Raw genomic sequence first — 14,846 nt, forward strand, 5'->3', positions numbered from 1 at the left:
CTCTCCCTTCCTCTCTGAAATCAATAAAAATCTCTCTCTCTATATATATATGTATATAAAAGGCTAATATGCTAAGTGCCCAACCTTCCGACCAGTTGCTATGATGCGCACTGACCACCAGGGGGCAGATGCTCAACACAGGAGCTGCCGTGACGCACACTGGCCATTTACAGAGAAATGGCACTACGGACCTGGTGCTCACAAAACAACACTCAGCTTCCCCTAAGTGGAACCAGGCCCTGCCACCACCCCAGAGTGATAGCCCACCAAATCGCAGTCAACGCTGCCGAGACCCCATGGTGCAAAATGCGACCCACAGCCCAGCCCAGCCCAGCCCGGAAACGGTGGCTGTGGGTGCCAGGTAATGACGTCACGTAGCAACCCCCGGCTTCCTCTCCCTAGCAATAGGCGATTTAACAATAAATGGCACTGCAGACCTGGCGCCCACAAAGCAACACTCAGCTTCCCCCATGTGGGACACAGGCCCTGCCACCACCCTGAAGCAACACCCCACCAAATTGTAGCAAACACTGCTGAGACCCCATGGCACAAACTGTGGTCCACAGCCCAGCCCAGCCTGGAAATGGTGGCTGTGGGCGCTGGGTATTGACGTCATATACCAACGCCCGACTTCCTCTCCCTAGCGGCTAGCCTCCTTGCAGTTTCTTCAGTCCAGGAACACGACTTGCTTTATAGCCAGGTGCAAACATTTTACACTTTAACCAAATGTCTGTGAATCATTTTCCCATGCCTCATCTCATTTGATCCTCACAGAAGTCCTGAAGTAGGTAGATAGGAGACTCGGTGGAATCCTATTTTATTTTCATTAGCTGGGAAAATGGAGATTTAGAAAGCTTAGAAACTTGACCAGACTGAAAAGAAGTAAGAAATGGTGGACCTTGAAAATGACTTCAGGTTTTCTCATTGCGCAGAATATAGTCAAACACTGCTGCAGTTAAATATTTTACCCTTTGTTCTCCCTGCGTGATCTACAATAATAATCTGCTTCATGTTGACATTTAGTGCTGTGTTGCTGACAATTACCTGAAAGAGAAGTTGGGGTGCTTCACTGGGCTGGAAAAAGTTTAGCTAAATCAGAAAGTGGGTCTAATTAAGCAAGTTTATCTATATATATATAAAGCTCTCACTGGCGTTAATTGCACATGTGTGTTTTGATCTGTCTTGTTGATCGTGAATTTGGTTGACACTTCTATTATAGAGAAAGGGCAAATAGCGATATTAAAATATATCTTCTAATTAATTTCCTTTCAATGTGCATGAATTTGTGCACCGGGCCACTAGTATATATATAAACAAAGATACTGTAGAAATAAAAAGCCTATGACTAAAAAAGTCCCTAAAACCCTATTAAAGGAGATTTAGTCTTTTTTTAAAACAAAGAATATTTTAATTTTATGACTACTTCACAACTAAATGTACAATACCATCTATCCTATCTAATAATAGACAAACATGGTAATTAACTGTACCTCCGACACACTTCCCATTGGCTAATCAGGGTGATATGCAAATTAACTGCCAACCAAGATGGCGGCTGGAAGCCAGGCAGCTGAAGCGAACAGGAGGCTTGCTTGCTCCAGTGATGGAGGAAGCCAAGGTTCCCTGCCTGCTGCTGCTGGGCTCTGAGCTGCACTCTAAGAAACAATGTTGCAATTATAGAAGCTACACAAACCCCAGAAACCTGCTTTCAGCCAGCCGGGCCTCAGAGCTGGAGCTGCAACAGTGTTTCAATTATAGAAGCCAAACAAACCCAGATACCTGCTTTCAGCAGCTGAGGTCTCAGAGCTGGAGCTGAGCCTCAGAGCTAAAGCCAGCTCTCAGTTCCAGTGACATAGAAGGTAAATAAATCCCAGAATAAAAAAAGAAAAAGAAAAAGAAAAAGAGAGGTTGGGAGCTTCAGTCACCTGCCAGCCTGAAAACGGCCCTCAGCCCCTCACCCAGACTGGCCAGGCACCCCAGTGGGGACCCCCACCCTGAAGGGGGTACAACCAGCTGCAAACAGCCATCATTCTCTCATCCAGGCTGGCCAGGCACCCAAGTGGAACCCTCACCCCTGATCCGGGACACCCTTCAGGGCAAACCAGCCGGCCCCCGTACACCAGGCCTCTATCCTATATAGTAAAAGGGTAATATACAAACTGACCCTAACAGCAGAAGGACTGGGAATGACTGGTCACTATGACACACACTGACCACCAGGGGGCAGACGTTCAATGCAGGAGCTGCCCTCTGGTGGTCAGGGCGTTCTCACATGGGAGGAGCTCTGCTCAGCCACAAGCCAGGCTGATGGCTGCCAGTACAGCGGTGGTGGTGGGAGCCTCTCCCGCCTCCTCAGCAGCGCTAAGGATGTCCAACTGCAGTTTAGGCCTGCTCCCCGCTGGCAAGTGGACATCCCCTGAGGGCTGCCAGAGGGATGTCTGATTGCCATCTTAGGCCCAATCCCCTGGGGAATGGGCCTAAGCCAGCAGGTGGTCATCCCCTGAGGGGTCCCAGATTGTGAGAGGGCACAGTCCGGGCTGAGGGACCCCCCCCTCTCCCCCGAGTGCACAAATTTTTGTGCACCGGGCCTCTAGTATATATATAAAAGCCTAAGCGACCATTCGACCATCCGACCAGGAGCTATGATGCGCACTGACCACCAGGGGGCAGATGCTCAATGCAGGATCTGCCGAGCTGTGGTGACTTGGCAGCTGTGGATCTCAGGTGACGCACCCAGAAACAGAGAAGGGAGCCCGATTCCGGGGTGCGTCACTGGAGAACTGCCCTCTTGCAATCCAGGAGGAGAAGGAGGTGAAGGAGAAGCTCAGGTGGGAAGGAGGTTCCCACTGCCACAGGACTCCGCCTGGGTAGAAGGTCTGGGCAGGGACCTGACTTTGAGCAGGGTCTTGCCCTAGGCCGACTAGATTCTAGGCTAAGTAAACCCTGTTTGCTAAATAATTGCATTTTGCAGCTAAATGCCCACAAGTCGTCAGTTACTGCTAAGCTTAGGGTAAAGTGAGATGAAAGAAGCTGCTGGGGTCCAGCCCCAGCAGGTCCAGGGGTCCCCAAAGGTGTGGACGGAGTCGGCGAAGAAGGAAGGACATGGAGACAGCGTTCAGTTGATCAGCAGCCTAGCCAGGATCTCCAGCCAGGATCTCCAGCCAAGTTCTGGTCTGGATCTCCAGAGAGGTTCTGCTTAGGATCTCCAGCCAGGTTCTGTGTCCATGTTCTCTTGCTAGGTTCTCCAGGGTCTCCAGCCAGGTTCTGTAGCCATGTTCCCTCGCTAGGTTCTCCAGCCAGGTTCTGTGTCCATGTTCTCTTGCTAGGTTCTACAGGCAGGTTCTGTGCAGGTTCTCCAGCCAGGTTCAGTCACCAGGTTCTAGTCAGGTTCTCTTGCCAATTTCTGTAATCAGGTTCAGTCCAGGATCTTTTGCCATGTTCTCTCGCTAGGCTCTGTCTCTAGGTTCTGAGGCCAGTTTCTGTCCAGGATCTTTTGTCATGTTCTCTCCAGCAAAGTTCTTCTGTCTCTAGAGAACGTTCTGTGTAGGTTCTGTGCCTAGGTTCTGTCTCTCTTGGTTCCGTATTCTAAGTTCTGTCTCTTGCTGTCTTGTTGCATCTGTATTTATACCAGTTGATTCAATCCTATCAATCTCTATTATAAAGGTTAGGGCGTTTCTTATCTTCATTCCAGGGAGTAAAGATTATGTAGCTTAAGCACGATTGTTCGTAGTTAAAGTGATTAATTACCCGCCTAGCACTTAGTTAAAAGGTTTTATTCCCTCCCTAACTTCAGGGGAAAATCCCTACCTGGGGAAACAACCTTTCTCAGAGACCTTGGTTAAAACACATAGTGCCAAGAAGGTGAGCAAACATATTAAGAACAGTATGCCATATATGCCAGGTCCTTTGAAACAGCAAGGATGGACCGGCTCCCGGCAAGAAGCAATTCAGATACAGAGAGAAAGTGACATAATATTGGGAGAAGAGAGGAGGGAGCTCGATTCTGGGGTGCGTCACCTGAGAACTGCCCTCTCGCAATCTGGGATCCCTCAGGGGATGTCAGAGAGCCGGCCTGATCCCTGCAGGCTAGGCTGAGGGAGGACCCCACTGGTGCACAAATCTGTGCACTGGGCCTCTAGTCTTCAGAGAAGCATGAAAATATGCTAGTCATTTATATTATGTGTATGTTTATTCTTTATTTTTAATTTTTGAATTTAAAATTAGATTACTTGCACAAGATAAGCAATGACTTGTAATATAGCAGTTCCTTCAATAACATCATTTTGTCCCACATTGTTTTGTTATAATGTTTTTGAGTAAAAACAATAACACTGTTTCCTGACCGGGGCCACTGTCTGTGGAGTGTGCCTAGTGTCCCTGATCTGCATGGGTTTTCTCCAGGAACTCCGGTTTCCTCCTGCATCACAGAGCTGTGCATGGGAGGTAAATGGTGTGTCTACACAGTCCCAGTGTGAGTATAGTGTGAGTGGGTGTGAGGTCACCTGCGATGGGAGGGCATCCAGAGTGGACTCATCTATGTGCCCTGATCAGCTAGGAGAAACTCAGCTACCTGTGGCCCTGAACTGGAATTGGCAGGTTAAAAAATAATTATCTGACTTGTTTTTATTCACCATTCTTAGATGTCTATATAGCTCACATTTATTTCAATGTTTAATGTTAGAAATGTTTTGGGTCTTCATTTAAAAACCTGGTGATGTTTCTATGACTAGAAATATGCCACAGGAACTTAACTCTTGCTTTTATCATTAGCCTAGGGTACAACTGGTTTTGTTATACTACATTGTTTCACTTAAAGTCAGTTTCCAGGAACCTATTGATGACATTGAGGACTTTAAGGTACTTTTAATTTAATTCAATTAGTGTTAAAGATAACACTGAATTTGGAAGTTTCTCTTAGGTAATTTACTTTGGACCAAAGGTTAATTCTGCATAGATTCTGAATGATGTATATTCCCCAACATTTTGTTATGAAAAATACCAATCAAAAAAGTTTAATCTTATAGAGAATAGCTATGTAGCTACCAGTTAGATTTTACATTTACACTCTAATGTATTTGCTTTCCACATATTCTAATCTTTTTTTTGCAGTAAAATGTGAGAAAGTTTAGGAATGCTTTAGAATAGCAAAACTATATATTCTGTAGGCTACATGATATAAATAAACTGAAAAGGGAAGTTTCAGAGCTCAAGTACTGATTTCCCAGTCATATATGGATAGCCAACCATTTTCATCCTATGTCCCTAACCATATACTATATGGAATTACATATACTATGGAATTACAAATGATACAAGTAGCCTTTGATCAGTATATCTTTTTAGAATCATTGCTGCATGGAGCTGTGTTGATTATTATAAATAAAGCAGAGACTTACACTGAAGAGTAACAGGAATGGGATTTACCCTACTTCCTGACCAAAAACCTGGGAAAAATATATGGAATTATGGCTTTCAAGACCCTGGTTTGCAGGTGAAGGATAGAGACCCTGAGAACTGGGAAACAATGAGGTGAGTCCTACGACTGCCCAGATTCCCGCCTGGATAGAACTTCCAGGTTGCAGCACAGACAGAAAGAACCCAGGGAGAGCCCAGCAGACAACGGTGGTTAGAACTTGCAAGGCAAAGGCCCAGAGAGAAGAGAGCTGCAGAGAGAGAACGCTGAGATTGCAGAGGCCTCCCTCAACTCGATAAGCACACCTTTCAAAAGCAAAAGCAAAAGAAAGGCCTTTCAAACATATTAAAGAAAGTCCTTCAGTCAGAAGGAAAACTAATCCCAGGTGGATTTCTGGATTCAGAGAATGGAGTGAAGAACACTGAAAATGGCCCTGGCCAGTGTTGCTCAGTTGGTTGAGCATTGTCCTGTGCACTGAGGTGGCCGGTTCAATATGCCCGGAGCTGTGGGTTTCATCTCTGGTCAGAGCATATGCCCAGAGGGCAGGCTTGATCCCCAGCAGGGGGACTACAAGAGGCAGCCGATTGATGTTTCCCTCTCTCACCGATATTTCTTTCCCTCTTCTTTCCTCTCTCTCTAAAATCAATAAAAACATATTAAAAAGTAAAAGAACACTGAAAAAGGCAGTATCTGGGAAGTATAATACATTTTAAAAATTACTTAAATCTCTTTAAAAGATAATTATTTAAAAATAAAAATTAATGTATTGTGGGGTTTATAACATATGAAGAAGTAAAATGTATGCCAACAATAGTAAAAAGGCTGGGAGAGAAGAAATGGAAGTGTGTTGTCATAAACTTATATTCTATGTGAAATAGTATGTTATCACTTGAGGGAAGTAAAAGATGTATTCGAGAAAAGTTAAATAAATGAGATCAAACAATAACAGTTATAGTTAAAAAGCCAACAAAGGAGATAAAATGGAATCATAAGAAGTACTCAGCTGACCTAAAAGGAAGCAGAACAAAAGAAAAAGGGAACAGAGAACAGATGGGACAAATAGAAAAAATATAGCAAGATGGCAGATTTCAACTCAACACATCAATACTCACATTGAAAGTAAATGGCTTGAACGCTCTTATCAAAAGGTCGAGATTGTCTGACTGAATGAAAAAGCAACACCCAACCAAAAAAATAAATGTGGAAAAAGACATATCACACTAACACTAGTCAAGAGAGAGCTGGAGTGGCTATAGTAACATCAGACAAAATAGATTTTGGAGTAAATAATATTATCAGGGATAAAGAAGATCATTGTATAATGATAAAAGAGTTAATTCAACTAATAAATAATACTAATATTTATACCAAATAACATGAAGTAAAACCTGATAGAACTTCAAGAAAAAAGACAATAAACCATCAGAAATAGAAAATAAACAGCCTCAATTACAACAGTACCCAAAAATAAAAAACTTATGAGTCTAAAAAGATACATGTCAGATCTGCATGCTGAAAACTATAAAACAAAGAAGAGCAAAATGGGGAGATATACTGTGCTCATAGACTGAAAGATTCAATATTGTTAAGCTTCAATTCTCTCCAAATCTACATATTCCGTGCAATCCAATCAAAACCCCTGATGGATATTTTGTAGACAATGACAAGTTGGTTCTAAAATTTATATGTAAAGTTAAAATAATTAGAATAGACAAACATTTTTGGAAGAGAGTGGGAGAATTCATACTGCCTGATCTCAATATTTACTATAAAGAACAATAATGAAGACAATATAGTATCAGTGAGTAGATTCCTAGATCAATGGAACAGAATAAAAACTTGCAAATATGGTCAAATGATTGTTGAGAGAGGTGCAAAGGCAATTCAAAGGAGAATGGTTAATCTTTTCAACAGTTTTCCACAAACAGAATATCTGGACATCCACATACCAAAAAAAAAATGAATCTCAAAGCGGATCATGGACCTAAATGTGAAATACAGAACTGTAACACTTTTAGAAGAAAATCTTTGTGAACTTGGGTTAGACAAAGACTTCTTAGATGTGATAACAAAAGTACTACTCGTGAAAGAAACAAATAATAAATTAGACTTTAAGTGAAAAACTCTGTAAAAGACACTGTTAAAAGTAAAAAGACAACCCACAGATGGAGAAAATATCTGCAAATCACATAACTAGCAAACAATTTCTACCCAGACTATGTAAAGAAGTCTCAAACTCAGTAACAAGAAAACAAGCTAATTAAAACCCGGCAAAGGATCTGGATAGACACCTTACCAAGGAAGATAAACAAATGATAAATAAGCACAGGACAGAATGCCCAGCATCAATAATAAATCAGGAAATGTAAATGAAAGCCAAATTGAAACAAATGGACTGATGACACCAAATGGTGACGAGGCTGTGGAGCCACCAGAACTCACACACTGCGAGTGGGAGTGCAAAGACGGGACAGCCACGTTGTGACACAGTTTGGTGGTTTCTCAGAAAGTTCAACATACACTTACAATATGACCAACAATCCCACGCCTTCTTGTTTACCTAAGTAAAATAAAAACCTATGTCCAAAACTTATACATGAATATTTATAATAGTTTTATCGCCAAAAACTCGAAATAATCCAACTTTTCCTCAACTAGAAAATGGATAAACTCTGGTACTTCTATAAAATGAGATATTACCAAGCAATGAAAAGGAATGAACTATTTATACATCAACAACGTGAATGACTCTCAAACACATTATGCCAAGTGAAAGAAGCCAGACTCCATTTATATGACATTTTGGAAAAGACAAAATGACAGGACTGGAGGACAGATGGGTGGTGGTCAGGGATAATGGAGAAGGGGAAGGCCTGATTACAAAGGAGTAGCACATAGCACTTTATTGGAAGGGTAATGACTAATCTCTATCTTTTTTAAAAAAATGTTTTTATTGATTTTAGAAAGAGAGAAGCAAGAGCGAGAAACACTGATCAGTTGCCTCCTGCACGCCTCACACCAGGGATCAGACTCACAATTTTTGCCATTCGCAACAGCATGGATGGACATGGAGAGCATTATGCTAAGTGAAATAAGCCAGTCGGAGAAAGACAAATATCACATGATCTCACTCAGCTGTGGAATATAATGAACATAGACGGATGAACAAAAATAGATACAGAGATAAAGCAGCCTCGAACAGACTGTCAAACTACAGCGGGTAGGCCGGGGAGGGTTGGGGGGCAGGAGGGGAGGGTAAGAGATCAACCGAAGGACTTGTATGCATGTATATAAGCATAACCAAAGGACATAAGACACTGGGGGGTAGGGGAGGCCAGGGGATTGTCAAGGGTGGGAAAAAAAAGGAGACATATGTAATACTCTTTGTAATACTTTAAGCAATAAAACAATTACCTGCGAATATTCTCGCTGTTCTGATTTTGTGATAATCAGGGCAGGCTAAACATTCGCTATATTAAGACCATGCATGTGTCCCCAGACCTAGTTCTTTCCCTAGGTCTGGTTTTCTAAATGCTGGTGATAAACAAAGTCTGATATATATGATCAACCTCAGGAAATGGCAGGACAGCTAGTGCAATAACTTGAAGATAACCACTGTTAATTTCATGATTACCAGTTGCCATTAAATAAATTGTAAAATTATTATTGTTTTAAAAAAAATTAAAAAAAAAAACAATTAAAAAATAAAAAAAAATTTAAAAAAAGGTTAAAAAAATAAATAAAACTCACAGTATTATCTAAAAAAAAAATTCCAGGAGGATTATAAAGTGTATTGTGAATAAGAAAATATAACAGTATGAGGAGAAAATATCAGAGATTTTTCTTTGTGATTCTGGAGTTTAGGAGGCTTTCCAAAGTAATTGAGAATTGAAATTAATAAGAGAAAAAGATATTCCCCAATTTTCCTTAATGTAAATGGGTAAGGTTTTAGAGTATTTACTATTCAGTATATGTACCTGTGACTATTCTTCAGGTGTGAGTTTGGGGAAGGAACCTACTCGGCCTTCACAGAATACACTGATAAATTTGGAACTGTAAAGAGTTAACAATAATATATTAAAACTAGAGCCCAGTGCATGACATTTGTGCACTGGGGGGAGGGGGGGGGGGAGAGGGGGGGCAGGTCCCTCAGCCCAGCCTGCGCCCTTTCACGGTCTAGCAGCCATCAGTTGGACATCCTTAGCGCTGCCACGGAGGCGGGAGAGGCTCCTACCACCCACCGCTGCGCTTGCCAGCCATCAGCCTGGCTTGTGGCTGAGCGGTGCTATGGGAGCACACTGACCACTAGGGGGCAGCTCCTGTGTTGAGTGTCTGCCCCCTGGTAGTCAATGCAAGTCATAACTACTGGTCGTTGCCCTGTTCGTTCAATTTGCATACAGTCTTCGGGTTATGTTCGACTCGTTTTGTGGTTACGTCGCCATCTCCCATTTATTTATAAAAATAAAAAAAGTTCCATCATTTCAACGTATGCACATATGTGCTTTATGTTTTTTATGATTTATTTACTATAAGTAAAGGTCAGGAATTGTTCTTTCCTTTACATTTTTTTTACTGTTTCACTTCATTACTGCTGTGTATGTGCTCCATGTGAGCGACGTAGGTGCTTATGTAGGTGGATTCCGACTTACGGTGAAAATCGTGTTACGTCGAGCCGTAGGAACGGATCTCCGATGTAACCTGAGGACCTACTGTATTACCCTTTTATTATATAGGATAATTAAGTTGATCTCAATTCCTGACATAATAGATTGTGAAGTACAAAAAGAACATTACTTTCATCTTTTCCAAAGCAAACATACAAAAGTGAGAAATAAACACATTTTAGGTCAACAAGTCTAGTCAATTCTGAAATATATAGCTTTGGGTGTGGGGAGGGGGGAGAGAATCACTGAATGTAAGGAGTTCAATGAAAATAAGAATTTAAAATTTTATCTTAAGCAACAAGGACTCCCTAATAACTGAGGACTAATTTCAAAGGCAGATAAAATACCAATAATTCAAAAAGAATGAGAAACGAGTTCAGTGCCAAACAGTAAGTTTTAATAACTTTAGGCCGCGTATGAAATGTTTCCAGGTGGTACCCACTGAGGTCACAGTGAGACAATGCAAAGAGCCTGAAACAGGCTGTAAAGTAGGAGACAGCAGAGGACTGAGATTTGGGGGCTGAATGAAACCAGCCACTCGTTAACTGTAGGACAGAGCTGGGTGTGTCTTGACATGGCACTGACAGATGGAGGCCGGCTCAGCCAATCAGGATGGACTATCCTGATACCAGCTGGGTCCTATCACTATCTGCACTGAACCCACCACTAGAATTTTCCTGTACATGTACGGAGAACATGTTTACTTCTATATTATGTATGGGCATTATTATACTAAGGTTATGTATGCTAAAACACACAAAAATTTGAAGAGGATAATATAGTGAGTAGAAATAAAAATTCTAACATTTCTACCCCATTTGGTGACTGTGAGGATTAAATAAATGAACTCTTCAATGGGTCCCTAGAAGGCCCCCTATTTCCCTCACTGTTATCATCACGATAATCCAGGGCACATTGCAAAGATTCCCATTCTTCAAGGTGCAAGTACAAACTCTGGAACAGGAGGACTTCTTTGTGGGAAGTGCTGTGTTAGGCTCCAGTATCTCAGCTTATTCTAAGATGTCAGAGTCCTGGCGTAGCTCAGGGTTGGGACACGCTGGTTAGGCTGCAATCACTTACCATATGGACCACTTCTGGGTAGATAGGCTCTGTGATCACATTCCGATTGTGGGTGATATATTCCACCATCTCACTTAAAGCAGCTCGTTTTACTTCCTTCCACTTTAGGTCACTTAGTGGATCGGAAACAAAGTCAAAGAGGACACAACACTGACGTAACTTCTGGATAAAAAGCTTCTCTTGTTCAGGAGGAGGAACATCTGAAAAGCAGAAAGCAAGGTATATTGATCACAAAAGTGTTTAACCCTAAATTACTGTGAAACACTTTAAGCTGTTTACTATTTTCAGTCTGAATAGATATTCAAGAAAAAAAGAGATGGGATGCGGTGAATAGAGGTTAAATATTCCTTAAATAAATGAGAAGCAAAAAAACACACTAGTCACTGCTCAGATCATATGCTTCATATGATAAAATTTCTGTACTTCTTAAGTCTAAAACCACGTTGATTGCTGTTCAAAACCAATTCCCTCTTAATGCATTCATTTTTTAAAAAATATATTTTATTGATTTTTTTACAGAGAGGAAGGGAGAGAGATAGAGAGTTAGAAACATCGATGAGAGAGAAACATCGATCAGCTGCCTCCTGCACATCCCCCACTGGGGATATGCCCGCAACCCAGGCACATGCCCTCGACCGGAATCGAACCCGGGACCCTTCAGTCCGCAGGCCGACGCTCTATCCACTGAGCCAAAAGGTTTCGGCTTAATGCATTCATTTGAATATTATCTGAGCACCAGTCACCACATGCCAGTACCATGTGAGCAATGGAACAAGAGGCAAATGAGGAGGAGGCGGTGAGGGGCATGGACATTCACACCAACATGACAACTGGTCACAGGTGCAGGCAAGGAAAGAAAAGGTCACACGAAAGATGAAAGACGTTCCCTCAGGTCTGCTGCTGCTGTGACCTACAGGGGAAGTCTGAAGCTTGCCCAAGTGAGCTGTTGCACACACCCAGCAGGAGCCTGTACCCTGGTGCTCCACAAAGCACCTTTCACTCCTCTTTTTGGGCTATGGTCAACACATGTTACATATGATGACAGCGACACAGAAAAGTGCAAATAACAACAATCACTACTGTTTACTGAGTGCTTACCTGGGTCGGGTGCCATCTAAAAGCTTTCCACTATTTACACATTGTTTCCATTTATCCTTTAGGATGATACAAGATTAAGAAATAGGTCTAGAGGGGTCAACGTAGGGTTGGAAAGTAATGGAGCTCTGTATGTCTCCAGAATTCCGGGAAGCTTGGAAAGCTATCTGCCAGGGCGAGTTTGACAGCTTCCCGGGATGAGGATGAGATCAGGGGGATACTAACAAAGGGGTTTATTGATACAGGCACTGAAATCTATCCATGATTTGCCAACTGTTAGAAGATTTGTGTAACTCAGTGACCAGTATTTTCCAAGGAATCAATAAATGGTGTTTCAATATCATTCAAGGACAAAAGAGCCATTCAAAGTGCAAGATAGTCCTCTGGATTTTAATGTGATGAAATGTACAGACAGCTTATTAATATGGTTTTAGATTCCACATTGCAGGTTCCTTCAAGAAACTACCTATTGTTAAGCTTTGGTGTAATATCAAAGAAAACACCCACAACAATCTGAACAGGCTATTAAAATACTCCTCTTCCCAGTCAAGCCTTCCTACACTTCAACCCAAACGGAACTCAGAGGCACCCAGGAGAATCCAGCTATCTCCTATGAAGCCAGACATTAAAGATTTGAAAAAACCCCCACGAAAACAAAGAAACTGCTGCCCTCTCATTAGAGGTGTTTTAGAAATCATGGCTACTTTCCTAACAGTGTATTATTTCTGTTCACATGCAACAGGTTGGTTATTTTAGTAATGAATTAATGAATAATGCTTAGACTTTTTTTGTGTGGCTTAATTTCAAATGTGGTCAATATTGGTAGCTAGACCCACAGCACAGAAGCTTTTTGGAACCCTATATACTTTTCCCTAGTGTGAAGGGGTCCTGAGACGGAAGGTGCTGAGACCACTGGCCCACACCAGCCTGCGCCCAGGGCATGCCCACAGGGCTTCCATCGCTGAGATCACCACCTCTTCCCACCAAGCCCTCTGGCTCCTCTTTCCAACCTTAACTGTTCACCTCCTGCTCAGGGTTCTTCTACAGGCCTCTCCTTCTTTCCAAGTTAGAGCAGATGTGTTACTCTGAGCTAGCCACTCAGCACTTCCTGGTGCTCTAAACAGGTACTATCTCCCCCAACTAGACACTTTTGGAGGGCAGGTGCCAGGCTATGGTATTTTTCAGCTCTGTCCCCTCATGCCCAAGCCTGAATCGAACCACTTTGTGGGCAACTCTGGCTCCCTTACTTCCTGTACTGCATGCAGCAGGGCAAGGGTATTGAGGCCTACAGGATACTTAGAAGACCATGGGAATAAAAACTTGATTCATAAATACTGTAACTACTCAGTGACTATGCAACCATTTTAAATGAGTAACGTCACTATAATGTTTGTTTGGGTCTCTTAACACTAAAACATCCAGCCTTTTCCAATGAAAAGCTTTCATTTTTTGAATGGCCTCCTTGCCTAACTTCAACCCTCACTCACTTTTATACCCTTTGTTCAGTCTCCAGTTTGCAGGATTACCTTATGAGCTCATTTTGTAGTCACAGCTGGTATATTTGGAACCTTTGGGTATTCTCACATTCTTGGCACTGCAGGGAAGCCTGTATTTACCCCTAAGGGCCACCCTGACACCCGTGACACTCTCAGCGTGGCTTCTAAGAAGTGACAGGTGAGCCCTCTAAGCACACTCCATGGGCCTTATAAGGACAGTGCCAGGCAGACACCGCTTACCATGTGGAGATGAGAGCACACACACACTGAGAGGCCAAATGCTGTGCTCACGGCCACCACATCGCTAAGTGGCACAGCACAGACGTGACTGTACAATATACTCTAACACAAGGGCATCGGAAGGCAAGATGATGTTGGGGTCATTTCAGGCATCTAAGTCTTACATGCACTAAAAGGTCCTGAAAGCATCAGCCACTTTTAAACACAGGACAGTAACCGACATTCACAAAAAGAGACTCAGTTGTCACCAAAACACTAAAACAAATCCATTATAATTAAGAAGTAGAGCAGATTAAAATCCTCCTGTCCTCCATAAAATTTATATTTAAAATTCCTCAAAAAAGGCAAGAAAATATCAAATTTGTAGAAATTATATAAACTTTTCCAAGGTTCCAAACAGTGAAGATGTTACTGTACTATTTTTGTTTATAGTTTATCAAAGTTTGTGATTATCGTCTCATGGGCTCTCTTTACTTTTTGAAACCTCATTTGGCTATTTTTTACAATTTCACGATTTAAAAAAAAACTGTATCATAATAATCAAATTGAGCACAACGATAATAACATCCCTAATCCCTGTTAGATATTTCCATATGTGTTCTGAATGCCACTTAATTTAGCTTCTTATTGGTCAGTGTATTGAAAAAGTCTTACTTTCTGCTGCGTTGATAGGACTGCATCACTGGGGAGTAAAAACCAGTGCAGGTGGTGAAAGAATAGGCTTTCGGCCTTAATGTATTCTGATGTTTTAACAGTATAAATGAGTTATTTCTGTAATTAAAAAACAAAGCTTTATAAGTTAGCACTGCTAATCTTTTTTTTTTTTAATATTTTTATTGATTTTTTACAGAGAGGAAG

The 14,846-nt window shown here is 41.9% G+C and overlaps 1 protein-coding gene and 1 non-coding gene across 14 annotated transcripts in view; one reads left to right on the forward strand and one right to left on the reverse strand.

Annotated features, from left to right (window-relative positions):
• Positions 1-14,846, reverse strand: part of PPP2R5C (protein phosphatase 2 regulatory subunit B'gamma) — a 139,958-nt gene that overhangs the window by 38,953 nt on the left and 86,159 nt on the right. For all 13 annotated transcript variants that reach the window (XM_036316715.1, XM_036316669.1, XM_036316678.1 and 10 more), the window contains one exon: positions 11,158-11,357. In XM_036316715.1, the coding sequence (XP_036172608.1) occupies positions 11,158-11,357 (200 nt within the window). The remainder of the gene's footprint in view (positions 1-11,157; positions 11,358-14,846) is intronic.
• On the forward strand, positions 8,828-8,959 carry LOC118661645. The gene has a single exon (XR_004969419.1). It is a non-coding gene; the product is annotated as a small nucleolar RNA SNORA72 (small nucleolar RNA).

This window comes from Myotis myotis, unplaced genomic scaffold (genome assembly GCF_014108235.1).
Source record: "Myotis myotis isolate mMyoMyo1 unplaced genomic scaffold, mMyoMyo1.p scaffold_m19_p_1, whole genome shotgun sequence".
Lineage (NCBI taxonomy): Eukaryota > Metazoa > Chordata > Mammalia > Chiroptera > Vespertilionidae > Myotis > Myotis myotis.